Source organism: Salvelinus fontinalis, chromosome 20, assembly GCF_029448725.1.
Source record: "Salvelinus fontinalis isolate EN_2023a chromosome 20, ASM2944872v1, whole genome shotgun sequence".
Lineage (NCBI taxonomy): Eukaryota > Metazoa > Chordata > Actinopteri > Salmoniformes > Salmonidae > Salvelinus > Salvelinus fontinalis.
Genome location: NC_074684.1, coordinates 6393083 through 6407654, shown reverse-complemented (window position 1 = coordinate 6407654; position 14572 = coordinate 6393083). Strand labels below are relative to the sequence as shown.

Here is a 14572-nt window from a genome sequence, read left to right as displayed (position 1 = left end):
TCCCTCTCTCTCCGTCTATCCCTCCCTCTCTCTCCGTCTATCCCTCCCTCTCTCTCCGTCTATCCCTCCCTCTCTCTCTCTATCCCTCCCTCCCTCTCTCTCTCTATCCCTCCCTCCCTCTCTCTCTCTATCCCTCCCTCTCTCTCTCTATCCCTCCCTCTCTCTCCTTCTATCCCTCCGTCTATCCCTCTATCTCTCTCTATCCGTCTATCCATCTCTCTCCCCGTCTATCCCTCCCTCTCTTTCCCCGTCTATCCCTCCCTCTCTCTCCCCGTCTATCCCTCCCTCTCTCTCTATCTATCCCTCCCCCTCTCTCTCCATCTATCCCTCCCCCTCTCTCTCCATCTATCCCTCCCCCTCTCTCTCCATCTATCCCTCCCTCTCTCTCCATCTATCCCTCCCTCTCTCTCCATCTACCCCTCCCTCTTTCTCCATCTATCCCTCCCTCATCTATCTATCCCTCCCTCATCTATCTATCCCTTCCTCTATCCCTCCTTCTTCCTCACTCATGTTCTCTTCCTCCCTCCCTCTCCCTATTCTCTCTTGTGGTTTCTCTCTCTCTCTCGGTCTTTCTACAGGCCACCACCAGGCAGTCACTATCCCTGGGTTGCGTCATCAGGCTCCAAATGAACAGATTGCAGAGAGAGTCGTGGATAGAAGATGACGGGGAGGGGTGTGTTTGTGGGGGGGGGGGGGTAGAATGAGTGTTTCCATGACTACACAGGGCTCCGGTGTGTTGCATCACGGACCAAACACTGTGTGCGTTTGTGTGTGTGTGTGCGTCACTGTGTGTGTGTGTGTGACGGTGAGTGTGTGTGATAGAGAAAAAGTGTACGTGAGAGTGTTACAGTAATGGCTCCTGCACTCGGGATGCCACCATTTTCTGTTGCCTTCTCCGAAAAGGATGAGGGGCTATCTGCCTCCACACACATACACCCCACACTCACACTACATTTGTCTCCCGGTGCGCACACGTGTACGTGAGTGACACACGTGACGTATACACTTCTCTCCCCAGTCGTCTCACATCCTGTGTGAGCAAGTGGTGAGAACAGAATAATGGTATTGTAGGTGTGAATGGCATTTCACCTGTCTAGGCTAGCTAGACAGTCAAGTAGGAGGACAACTGGTGCAGCGTGTAGGTGTAGGGTAATAGAGATGACTGTCCAGGTGAATCAGACCCAGAGTTCCCAATGACATTCCTATCTCTTAGTCATTCGGCAGACCCTCTTAGCCAGAGTGACCTACATTTAGGGAAGGGAAGACTACCACATAGCATGATTCTCCCAGGTAAAACCTTGACATATGACCTATAATTACTTACAATATGAGTTATATAGTTTACAAAATGATTCAATATGTTCAAATTCTGCTTTTCTGTTTTGTAATGGTGTGGGATTATCTGAACAGAATGGTGTTGGCGTATACCGGTCATTTTTGCACACTTTTGCACACATTGTATATAGATTCTCTTTTTTCTACCATGTTATTGACTTGTCTATTGTTTACTCCATGTGTAACTCTGTGTTGTTGTCTGTTCACACTGCTATGCTTTATCTTGGCCAGGTCGCAGTTGCAAATGAGAACTTGTTCTCAACTAGCCTACCTGGTTAAATAAAGGTGAAATAAATAAAATTTTAAAAAATTAAGAAAATTATGACGTGTAGACCGCTGATTGGCCAGCTCATTCTCCTCTAGACCGCTGATTGGCCAGCTCATTCTCCTCTAGACCGCTGATTGGCCAGCTCATCCTCCTCAGGAGTACGACATCATACTCTATGATTAAATAGCTATCTTTTTTCCCCTTAAACGGTCTGTTTGAGATACAAGTTTGAGGTGGGCTCTTTGGAGTGTTTTTTTCTCTCCAATTTATGCTTTGGCCACAAATATGAGTATAGGAGTCAATAACATTATTTGGGTATGAGTTAACAGAATATGAACATTTTAAAAGTGATACTTTCACTGGAGAGTTAGCTACTTTAAGATAATCTGATCGACAACCATGACACTAGGGCTGATTACCCTGGTGCAATGGTAGGTCTTTGAGAGTGATGTTGAAGGTGTATGTGTGTGTGTGTGTGCTCAATCACCGTCTACCGTGCTGTGGGTGTGAAGCCATTTTGATTAGAACATTAGCAGGGCACCATCACCTGAATGCACACCCACTGAGAGTGACGACAGACAAGACAGAGGACACGCGCTCGCTCTCCCTCCTCCTCCTCCTCCTCTCCATCCCCTATTCCCTCCCACACACTCTCTCTCTCCCTCCTTCTCTTCCTCTCCATCACCTATTCCCGCTCACACACCCTCTCTCTCCCTCTCCATCAGCTATTCCCTCTCTCTCCCTCCTTCTCTTCCTCTATCAGCTACTCCCTCTCACACACACTCTCTCTCCCTCCCTGCCCATACCGACTCCATATCTCTCTCTTTCCCCATTTTCTTTCTCTCTCTCTCTCTCCCTCTCTTCTGACAGATAGCCGTAAGGCCTAGGCAACACACAAGTTTAAATAATGGAACACATGCTGACATTTGAAGACCACCGCACAGCCACTCAGCCTGGCAGATTCCTCCATGTAAAACAACTGACCCTCCATTGGAACAATGGCTTAAAAGTTCTGCGTCTTCAGACACACAGTAAACGGGTTAGAAGCTATAACATTCATTTTGGCCAGACGAATACAGTAGCAAATAGGTTGAGTTAAAACTGGACATGGAACATGAGTGGTTATTTGGGTAAACTGGCCTCGGTAGCATCTATTTCCTTCTGCACAGCGGGATAGCAGCTGGCCTCACACACACACACACACACACACACAGCCGTGAGGTAGCGTAGCGTGGTGCTAACCCGGGCGGGCGGTCGCAGTGAGAGATGTGAGGGTCTCCACAGACCAGGGATGGTTATAGCGGTCCATTAGCGGCTCCTCTGAGCCCAGAGGAGAAATCTGGGTCAGAACTGTGTGTGTGTGAGACAGAGAGAGAGAGAGAGAGTGTGTCTACATGTGTCTGTGAAAATGTGTGTGCATGTGTGTGTGTGTCTTCATATTAGCCCTATCCTGGTTAGTCATGCCCTGCTCCATTAGCCCTTCATGGAACTCTCACTTCACTTCATCATCACTCTCTTTTTCTACTCCTCTTCCCTCTACAAACATGTGTCAGTGGTAACACATTACGTATGACTCAGATGGTGTACAAGATGAGAGAGAATTGTCATAATATCTGGGCTGGGGAATTCAGAGTGTGATATAAGGAGAGAGGCTGCGACAGGAAACGGGGGGAGAATATGACATCCTCACAAGCCGTACGCTTACACGCCCACACGCCCACCGTGGAATAATGAGGAGGATCTGCTACTGTAGGAAGGTGGCTGACTCTAAAGACAGCTTTACAGCCAAGACAGTATAACTGTGCCTAGCTATTGAGAAAAGCACTATTCATTGTTTCGAGTATGACTTTCCCATAGTCATCGTCCCTGTGCTGCACTAGTAAGTACAACATCATCCATGCCCCCCCCCCCCCCCCCCCCCCACCACCAACATGTCCAACGCATATCACATTTACATATATCCAAGTACATCTCAACTCCACGATACCGCGTCCACCGGAGTTGAGGGCAACTTGGAGTGAACCTCCGACTTCTTCAAAACGTAAGTCCTTAAAAGCCCTACCGTGTTCCCTATGTTTGTTCTCTCTTGCGGGCCTTGCTGTTCACTGAAGTCCATACTTTTCTTTTATAAAACGTCAATCAAATACAACCGCCGACTGTTTCCTCGATGCTGTTGCTCGAAGATTGCAGTCAGTGGTTGTATTTTACGAAAAAGTATGGATTTCAAACAAAGGCACGCACCATCAGAGGACAAACACCGAGTGTGAGTGTACCAAACCTTAGGAACACCTTCCTAATATTGAGTTGCACCCCCCTTTTTAGCCTCAGAAGGTGTCGAAAGTGTTCCACGGGGATGCTGGCCCATGTTGACTCTAATGCTTCCCACAGTTGTGTCAAGTTGGCTGGATGTCCTTTGGGTGGTGGACCATTCTTGAGACACACAGGAAACTGTTGAGGGTGAAAAATCCATCAGGGTTGTAGTTCTTGACACAAACCGGTGCGCCTGGCACCTACTACCACACCCTGTTCAAAGGCACTTAAATATTCTGTCTTGAGGATTCCCCCACCGAATGGCACACATACACAATCCATGTCTCAATTGCCTCAAGGCTTAAAAGGTTCTTCTTTAACCTGTCTCCACCCCTTCATTTACACTGATTTGAAGTGGATTTAACAAGTGACATCAATACGGGATCATAGCTTTCACTTGGATTAACCTTGTCAGCCTATGTCATAGAAAGAGCAGGTATTCTTATTATTTTGTATACTCAGTGTATGTACACAGTAAAGGTTAAAGAATTAAAAAATATTTTTTTAAAGTATTTACTTCACAGCAACTTGCAGATGTGGTATCATGGAGTTGCGATATACAGTGTATTCGGAAAGTATTCAGACACCTTCCCCTTGTTACACATTTTGTTACGTTACAGCCTTCTTCTACAATGGATTCAATACATTTTCCCCCCTCATCAATCTACACACAATACCCCATAATGACAAAGCAAAAGCTGTTTAATTGTTTTTGCAACTTTATGATAATAAGAAAAACTGAAATACCGTATTTACATAAGTATTTAGACCCTTTGCTATGAAACTCGAAATTGAGCTCAGGTGCATCCTGTTTCCATTGATCATCCTTGTGATGCTCCAAAAGGCACCGAATGGACTTTCAGACCATGAGCAACAAGATTCTCTGGACTGATGAAACCAAGATTGAACTCTTTGGCCTGAATGCCAAGCGCCACATCTGAAGGAAACCTAGCACCATCCCTACGGTGAAGCATGGTGGTGGCAGCATCATGCTGTGGGGATGGTTTTCAGCAGCAGGGACTGGGAGACTAGTCAGGATCGAGGGAAAGATGAACGGAGAAAAGTACGGAGAGATCATTGATGAAAACCTAGTCCAGAGTGCTCAGGACCTCAGACTGGGGTGAAGGGTCACCTTCTAACAGGACAACGACCCTAAGCACACAGCCAAGACAACGCAGGAGTGGCTTCGGGACAAGTCTCTGAATGTTGTTGAGTGGCCCAGCTAGTGCCCCAGACTTGAACCCGATCGAACAGCTCTGGAGAGACCTGAAAATAGCTGTGCAGCAACGCTCCCCATCCAACCTGACAAAGCTTGAGAGGATCTGCAGAGAAGAATGGGAGAAACTCCCTAAATACAGGTGTGCCAAGCTTGTAGCGTCATACCCAAGAAGACTCGAGGCTGTAATCGCTGCCAAAGGTGCTTCAACAAAGTACTGAGGAAAGGGTCTGAATACTTATGTAAATGTGTTATTTCAGTTTTTGCATTGTCATTATGGGGTATTTTGTGTCGATCGACGAGGGGGGAAAACAATTTAATCAATTTTAGAATAAGGCTGTAACTGTAACGGTAATCCTCCTCCTCTTCATCAGAAGAGGAGGAGTAGTGATCGAACCAAGGCGCAGCGTAGTGAAATGACATGATTTATTGAACACGACGGAAAAACAAACTAAACTTGCATAAACAAACAAAACAAATAAACGATGCAGACAGACCTGAACGACGAACTTACATATAACGTGAAGAACGCAATGAACAGGAACAGACTACATAAAACGAACAAACCGCAAACAGTCCCGTATGGTGCAAACATATACACAGACACAGGAGACAACCACCCACAACGAACACTGTGAAACCACCTTCCTAAATATGACTCTTAATTAGAGGAACGCCAAACACCTGCCTCTAATTAAGAGCCATACCAGGCAACCCAATAAATCAACATAGAAACAGAAAACATAGAAATGCCCACCCAAACTCACGTCCTGACCAACTAACACATAAAACTAACAGAAAACAGGTCAGGAACGTGACATAACCCCCCCCCCCCTCAAGGTGCGAACTCCGGGCGCACCAGCAGAAAGTCTAGGGGAGGGTCTGGGTGGGCATCTGACCACGGTGGTGGCTCAGGCTCTGGACGAAGTCCCCACCCCACCATAGTCAATCCCAGCTTACGTTTACCCCTTATCATGACCACCCTCTTATTTCCCCCTGCGGGGGGGCACGGGGCCCCCCGCTCCCGGCGCGACTGTCAACCGGGTCGGACTGTCCTCAGTGCGACCCAACCGCGTTGCGTCGCCAGGGCGGGGATCGGCTCACGTAAACTGGCGCCAGGGGTCAGATGCCCACCCAGACCCTCCCCTAGACTTTGTGCTGGTGCGCCCAGAGTTCGCACCTTATGGGGGGGGGTTATGTCACGTTCCTGACCTATTTCTGTTAGTTTGTGTATATGTTTGCACCATACGGGACTGTTTGCGGTTTGTTCGTTTTATGTAGTCTGTTCCTGTTCATTGCGTTCTTCACGTTATATGTAAGTTCGTCGTTCAGGTCTGTCTGCATCGTTTATTTGTTTTGTTTGTTTATGCAAGTTTAGTTTGTTTTTTCCGTCGTGTTCAATAAATCATGTCATTTCACTACGCTGCGCCTTGGTTCGATCACTACTCCTCCTCTTCTGATGAAGAGGAGGAGGACTGCCGTTACAGTAACGTAGGAACGGGCGATATGGCAAATAAATCTATATATTTTTTCAATCGATACCGATAATTATCACGATATTAATCAAATAATGTTTAAAAGGTGCATATCTGCTTCCAACTCAAGAATGCCTGAACAAACTGTGGTTAGAGCGTTGGACCAGTAACTGAAAGGTTGCGAGATCGAATCCCCGAGCTGACAAGGTAAAAATCTGTCGTTCTGCCCCTGAACAAGGCAGTTAACCCGCTGTTCCCCCGATTCCCATCATCATAAAAACAAGAAGTTGTTCTTAACTGACTTGCCTAGTTAAATAAAGGTTACATTTTGTATAATTATGTGAGCTGCACATCAAATTATACTTGAAGGAGAATTGTTCCGTGTTTGCGGCCAGGGAGCACGTACCTGGTGTCAATTCAATTGATAAGCCTCTTGAAACCTTCCTTTGAGACTGTGCTAATGTCCTTAGCAATGCATAATAGCATTTGTGATGTCTTTGTCTTTTCAATGTTTGCCTGTAGGACATAAACGCTGTCCGTGTTGACTGCTTCGGGCAAACATGCCTAGATTGGCTGGTGTTTGAGGGGCGTTTATCAATACCGTGGCGCAAACTCAAACTTCCTGCATGTTCCAAAGAGTGATTTTGCTACAGATGTTGAAAAAGGTTTGTCATATTACCACCCACCTGTCTACGGCACAATTTTCACCGAACATTGCTCTCCTCTTTGTCGGACTTCAAAAAGCCAAACCACTTCCAAATTACAGAAACAGTTTAACCCTTTGTATCAATCATTTTCTTCGTTGGAAGCGGCTCCTTCTCCATGGCTATCCCCGCCACTGTTTTCGCCTCACTCATTTTTCGTGGTTAATTGTGGCTACTCCATCACTCGAGGTGCTAAGTGGTTTTTAGTGGGCGTCTACCTCTCCACGTGCACGTTGTCACTACTCCGCGCGTTCCTGCTGCGTCACAGAGGTGAAATGGAACTGCTGTACCTAATTATTCTACATCGACGTTATCGAAAATGAATCGAAACGTTTTTATATCGTTTTCGAGGGAAGTAATTACCTCGATAATTATCGCTATTGATTTATCGCCCAGCCCTACAGTAGCGTGACAAAATGTCAAAAAAGTCAGAGTTTTGAATACTTTCTGAATGCACTGTACTCGGCTAATTCTCTTATCGATATCGCCAATTCATTAGGTACCGGACAAAAAGTGTACTTTCTATTCGACATACAATAACAAGGTTACAAATGAGTTGTTACAACAAAAACACGCAGCAATACAACCGTAGCCATAGAGCAGAGTATTCAGAGGGAATATGCCTGAAAATAGTCAATTGTCCCAGACACCCAAACACAGAGCAGAACACTGAGAGTGGGGAAGAGGGGTAAGAAACCAGGCCATGGAAATGGAGTTTGGAGATCCAGCTACGTGTACATAGCAGACAGAGGAGACATGATAGAGGAGAGGCGAGGGGGCGAAGAGGAGAGGAAAGAATGAACCGTCTGACAAGGGCAAAGAGTATTAGGGCGGGTTAGGTCGAGCTTGGCCTTAGAGTGCGGTTGACCATCGGGGTTATTGTTAAAGAAAGGCAGAGTCGGAAGCAAGGTGCACATCCACTTGTTATCATTCTCCAGCGTTTGCCTTCTTATTCAAACAGTGTAAATTATTTCATGTTACTGCTTTTTGTTATACATGCTTTAAGTATCGAAGCTGTATTAATGCACACTCAGACGCAGAATGTCTTACCCTGGTCCTCTGTAGTACCTCCTTCCTACAATCACAGTAACAATGGACATGATGGAAATGATTAACCAATGGACCCTTTATGGGATGAAAATACGTCTTTGTCCCAAATGTCTCCCTGTTCCCTATATAGTGCATCGTTTTTGACTAGTGGTCAAAAGGAGTGCACTGTAAAGGGATTAGAGTGACATGTGGAACGCATCCTATACCTGACCATGAATGATTGGTTCGAAAGCAACTTCATCCCACAGTTCTGTATTTGAGGGCAAACGTGTCCATACCTTAGGTTTCTCGTCCACAATCTGCTGTCTGATGTCGTTCTGCTTCTCCAGTAGTCTCTCCATTCTCTTACTCTGAGCATCCTCCAACTACACACAGGCAAACACAGGGGTAGGCGAGAGTAAGGTGTAGCCACTACGCAATACATACCGTATAACAAACACAAACAAATCCACAGGCACGGACGGGCACACACTCACACACAAAGATGGCGGAGGGCGCGTGTCTTGCCGGTTCCTGCTTGACTTTGCAATTTTTTTATTGCTATTTTTGCATTCATTCTTACTTTGTTCGCTCAGAATGTCTGTGCGATAATTTCCTACAACCGACAAACGCTTCTGGATCGTGAATCGGAAGCTACACACATCTCTCGGCCTCCCAGATCTGGAATACTACATTGCCTCCTTTGTTCCTGGCACAGCGGGCTTACCTGTTGCTCCTGGCCGAGATGACCAAAGGCAACGCTGGCGATGAAGAACAGAAAGGAAAGGGGGACTCCAAGCTAGGCTGAAAAGACGGGCTACACGGCCTCCACTTCCTTGATGGCTAATGTCCAATCGCCTGAAAATACATTTGTGAACTCAGAGCAAGGCTTCAATCGCAGAGGGACGTCAAGGAATGCTGCGTCGGTTTTTAAAGAGACATGACTTACGGTCAATTAACTCGACTCTGCTATTCAACCAGATGGCTTTTCCATTTTCCTTATCGATCGAATGGCGGCTTCTGTTAAGAGTAGGGGGGTGGGGGGTATGCTTCCTCATCAACAATTCCTGGTGTACTGAAGTTGAAAACATCCCGAGCTCCTGTTCACCCGACCTGGAGTTTCTGAAGCAAAATGCCGACCCCACTATATGTCAAGGGAATTCACGTGTTATTGTCACAGCTGTGTATATACAGTGAAACCACAAGCAAACATCAAGGTGGCACTCATCCAACTGCACAAGAACATTAGTCAGCAAGAAACCTCTCACCGGGAAGCAGTCTTTATTGTCACGGGAGATTTTAACCAAGCAAGATTGAAACAAATTCTTCCAAATGATCACCAACATGTTTCCTCCCCCCTCTGTGCTGGACCATGTGTACACAAACATCAGTTATGCGTACAAAGCCCCCCCGCCCCCCCCCCCCCACTTCGTCTCTCTGTTCCTACTCCACATCTACAAGCTGCAACTGAAGAGGGAGCCACCAACAGAGACCAGTGAGGCGCTGCGTTCAATGCTGCATGACTCTTTTGAGAATACTGATTGGAATATGTTCACCGATTCATCCACCCTGGACTCATCGATCAACACTGAGGCATATACACTGAGTTGTACAAAAAAATGACGAACACCTGCTCTTTCCATGACATAGACTGACCAGGTGAATCCAGGTGAAAGTGTAGATGGGAGGAGACAGGTTAAATCATTATTTTTAAGCCTTGAGATAATAGAGACATGGATTGTGTATGTGTGCCATTCGCAGGGTGAATGGGAAAGAGAAAAAATGTAAGTGCCTTTGAACCGGATATGGTAGTAGGTGACAGGCGCACTGGTATGAGTGTGTCAAGAACTGCAAAAGCTGCTGGGTTTTTCACGCTCAACAGTTTCCTGTGTGTATCAAGAACGGTCCACTACCCAAAGGACATCCAGCTAACTTGACACAACTGTGGGAAGCATTGGAGTCAACATGGGCCAGCATCCCTGTGGAATGCCTTCGACACCTTGTAGAGTCCAATGCCCTGATGAATTGAGGGTGTTCTGAGGGCAAACGGAGGTGCAACTCAATATTAGGAAGGTGTTCCTAATGTTTTGTACACTCAGTGTACATCATCAGTCACAGGCGTCATTAGGAAATGTGTTGATGATGTTCTTCCCACAATAACAATCCAGACATACCCCAACCAAAAACCCTGGAAGAACGGAGAAATCCTTACCATGCTGAGAGCCTGTACTGCAGCATTCAAGGATTGGCAACAACCTCCACAGCCTGTTGTCTAACCTAAAATAACCTACGATTACTTCAACAATAAACAGTCGCTGTGACTCGTAACTCAGGTACGCCCCTGGGGTGTGTCCTCAGCCCTCTGCTGCGTGGCTTTGCATGACACCAACCCCATCATCAAGTTTGCTGACAATACCACAGTTGTAGGCCTGATAACCAACAAGGACGAGTCAGCCTATAGGGAGGAGGTAAGTGAACTGGCATTGTGGTGCCAGGACAACAACCTTTCCCTTATCATCAGCAAAACAAAGGAGTTGATTGTTGACTTCGAGAGCATCCTGACCGGTTGCATCACAGCCTGGTATGGAAATTGCTCCGCCCACGACCACAAGGCCTTTCAGCGGCTGGTGAAGACGGCGCAGTACATCCCTAGGACTGTGTTTCCATCCGTCCAGGACGTCTAATTGAAACGTGCCTGAGGAAGTCCTGCAGCATCATCAAGGACCCCACACACCCCAGCCACGAGCGGTTCACTGCCTTACCGTCGGGCAGACGTTATCGGAGCATGAGGTCTGATACCAACAGGCTCAGAGACAGTTTCTATCTACAAGCCATCAGACTGTATCAGAGCATGAGGTCTGATACCAACAGGCTCAGAGTCAGTTTCTATCTACAAGCCATCAGACTGCTGAACACTTGAACTGGACTGACCACCTGTTCTGATTCTCCGCACCTTAGCACACATGCACTCACTCACGCACACACACACACACGCTACACACACCTCACAACTGACGCCACCAGACCCTTCCGTGATACATGTGTAAATATTGTATTATAAATTGTACCTTCCTGTATTATACTAAAATGTTTATTCGATTCTACTGAGCCATTTACTTTATATTTGTATTCTTATATTTTATTATTAGTTGTGCTTGCTTTCTACCTACTTTGCCAACTATAACCAGTCATTACCATTACTACTGTAGTCACTACCACGACAATAACTTATTTCAAAACCAGAAATACTTTAAAACAAGCTAGCAAGCACACCACATTTTCTTCAGGAAAACATACTTTTCGAGTTTCTTATTGTTGTTGCACTGTCGCGAAGGAACCGGCAAGTAACAATTTTGTTGGACGTGTATCCTGTACATACAACTAATACAACTTGAAACACACACACACACACACACACACACACACAAACTTACCCGTTTGATATACTGCACCACCTCATTGACAAACGACCTGTTGATTTCCAGCTTCTCTCTGTGAACAACGAGAGGCATCGTTACATCACCTTAACATTCCTCAAATCTAACCTAAGATGACTTTAACAAATCAACAATCCTAACACTCCTGGTTCCAATCTAGCTCAAAGGACCGTACATAAAAGTCGGTAAGTCTGCCTGATGACCTGTGACACATTCTAGCGTCAAGCGTTTCTGTCAAAAATCACGGCATCGTCTGATTATATTGCGTGTGTGCGTCGATCAGTCAGATGAAGCGTGGACCTTCGTCGCCATCTGGTGGCCGTGTGCATATACAGATAAACACACCTCCTCCTCCTCCTCAACCCCATCTCAACCCCATCTGCTTACTCCTCTGTCACATTCTTGTTGCTGGCCTTCGCTTCATTAATCTTCTCCTGTCTTTTCTTGTCCATCTTCTTCTTCAGATCTTTCTTTTCCCTGTGGAGAAGGAAAGTGAAACAATTGCCCCATGAACTACTTGTATGTAGTCGATGTGCCCTTGAGCAAGGCACTTCACCCTAATTGCTCCTGTAAGTCGCTCTGGATAAAAGTAAGTGTGTGTTTGTGTGTGTGTGTGTGTGTGTGTGTGTGTATGTGTGCGCGTGCTCACTTGTCACAGATGTCTCGAATCTTCCTCAACTGGGCACTCTGACATTCCTCCGCTATGGTTGTCAACTTCTCCACCAGCTGGAGACACACAGAGACAAATACCACTGGTTATCCTACAGTTTGTCTGCCTCATAAGGTGACTCGTGGTTTCGGTTTAACTCAGGCATGATCTGTCGACTTTGGAGAATAGAATTGGTCCAGTCAGTATTGTTCTCTTCTGCATGGATAAACCCGGACACCTCATCCGCAAAGAAACCTGTACACAGAACCGTGACCAGGCTCAGCATTTCCCCATCTACCATAGCAGTGGAGGAGCACTGGGACATCTTCACACTGATCTAAGGTCAGCAAAGCAGAATGAGTAATAAAACCCAGAGGGAGCCCGGTCATTAAACACAAGCCGAGGCTTAGCATTGTACTGAGTTGAGTGTTACTGCATTTGATGCTGATTCGACGCCAATAAAACGTGTACGCTGAAATGAGTTCATGTGCTCTCGTCCTCTAGTATCACTCTGCTTGAGGATAGGGGTTAGGTGTGGGTGTGTGTGTGTACCATTTTGATGTGTTCTTTCTTCTGGTACTTCTCGCTGTAATACTGCTCCTGTCTCAGTGCGAGTAGCTGTTGTTGCTGCTGCTCCTTGAGCTCGGACAGTCTCTGACTGGACTCCTGGTCCAACACACACAGCTCCTGCTCCAGGGACGACAGACACTGCTCCGACCTACTACACACACAAATACAGCAGACACTGAGGTTAACACACACATGGAGGTAGGTAAGTGCTAACAAACACAAACACGCATGCGTGCTCAGTACACACACACACACACACACACACACACACACACACACACACAGTTATCTGTGGAAGGCTCTAGCCACTGAGCACCCACATGGAAGAGGGAAAACATGACCGGAGAGCGAGAGACATAGAGGCCGACACACAGTGAGCGGAAGGGCAGGGAGGAGGAGTAGGAGGAGAAGAGGGCTACCTACCTTTTCTTACCGTCTCGTTTGTGGCTCTTCTGCAGCGCGGCGCGCCTGCGCTGGTGCTGGTTCTGCAGCTCTGCAGCCCTGGCCGTGTGCTCCTTGATCAGCTCGCCGGTCTTACGGTGGTGTTTCCTGACCAACTCCTTCATCTCTTTATACTGCTTCCTCTGCTCCCTCACAAAGCCCTTCTGCTGCTTCAACTCCTCCAGGGTCTGGGCCTCCATCTCTGGAGGAAGGAGGGAGGATAGAGGGATGGAGGAGAGGAAAAGAGAACGGTGTGGAGGGAGGGAGGGGGAGGACAGGAGGGTTTGACTTTCTACCTGTATTTGTTCCGCTCCTTTACAGATAGTGTTCATGCAATCTGTTCACATGTATAGATCGAGGGTAGCCGGGCAGGTAGCCTACTGGTTAGAGAGTTGAGCCAGCAACCAGAGGGTTGCCAGTTCGAATCCTGGGTCTGATGGGCAACAAATCTGTCGGGAAGTGTCAATTGACACATATAGTCATCGTAATACGAGCACACAATATGTTACGGTGTGGAGTCCTACTCCAGTCTTACCTGTAAGAACACTCTGGATTACATCCTCAGTCTTCACTGCTGGTTTCACTGAACCTGATGCACAATATATACACTTGTTAGGGAGGGTTTTGCCAGATCAAGTGGGTTGTAAATGTGTTGTGGCATGACAAATTCAAGTTTACTGGTTGCGAGTCACTGTAAGTTCAAGTGGAAATTTGACCTGTACCTGTGGGCTGTTGCTGGTGGCTAACAAGGCTCGGGGGTTTGGGGGAGATGATGGGGGTGTGGTTGACCCCGTTCTCTGCGGGCACGGTCACCCGGGGGTCGGGCTCCTTGGGGTCATCACCACCTGCATCCACCTGCCAGTCAAATACATTGACAATGATACTGACACATTGCATTTATGAGGCACTTTTCCCTGGGTCTCAAAGTATTTTATCAGGTCCACACTACTTTTCCTGAGTCTCAAAGTATTTTATCAGGTCCACACTACTTTTCCTGAGTCTCAAAGTATTTTATCAGGTCCACACTACTTTTCCTGAGTCTCAAAGTATTTTATCAGGTCCACACTACTTTTCACTGGGTCTCAAAGTATTTTATTAGGTCTACGCTACTTTTCACTGGGTCTCAAAGTATTTTATC

General features: G+C 46.7%; 1 protein-coding gene across 4 annotated transcripts in view; it reads right to left on the bottom strand.

Moving 5' to 3' along the window:
* Positions 1-14572, bottom strand: part of LOC129817199 (1-phosphatidylinositol 4,5-bisphosphate phosphodiesterase beta-1-like) — a 217717-nt gene that overhangs the window by 12045 nt on the left and 191100 nt on the right. For 2 of the 4 annotated variants that reach the window (XM_055872201.1, XM_055872203.1), the window contains exons 25-32: positions 14157-14289; positions 13970-14023; positions 13417-13636; positions 12976-13144; positions 12424-12500; positions 12162-12251; positions 11772-11829; positions 8637-8723 (exon numbers count right to left, since the gene is read on the bottom strand). In XM_055872201.1, the coding sequence (XP_055728176.1) occupies positions 8637-8723; positions 11772-11829; positions 12162-12251; positions 12424-12500; positions 12976-13144; positions 13417-13636; positions 13970-14023; positions 14157-14289 (888 nt within the window). Of the gene's footprint in view, positions 1-8358; positions 8384-8636; positions 8724-11771; positions 11830-12161; positions 12252-12423; positions 12501-12975; positions 13145-13416; positions 13637-13969; positions 14024-14156; positions 14290-14572 lie in introns of those variants that run through there. The other 2 variants (XM_055872202.1, XR_008753683.1) reach the window with 2 other exon arrangements.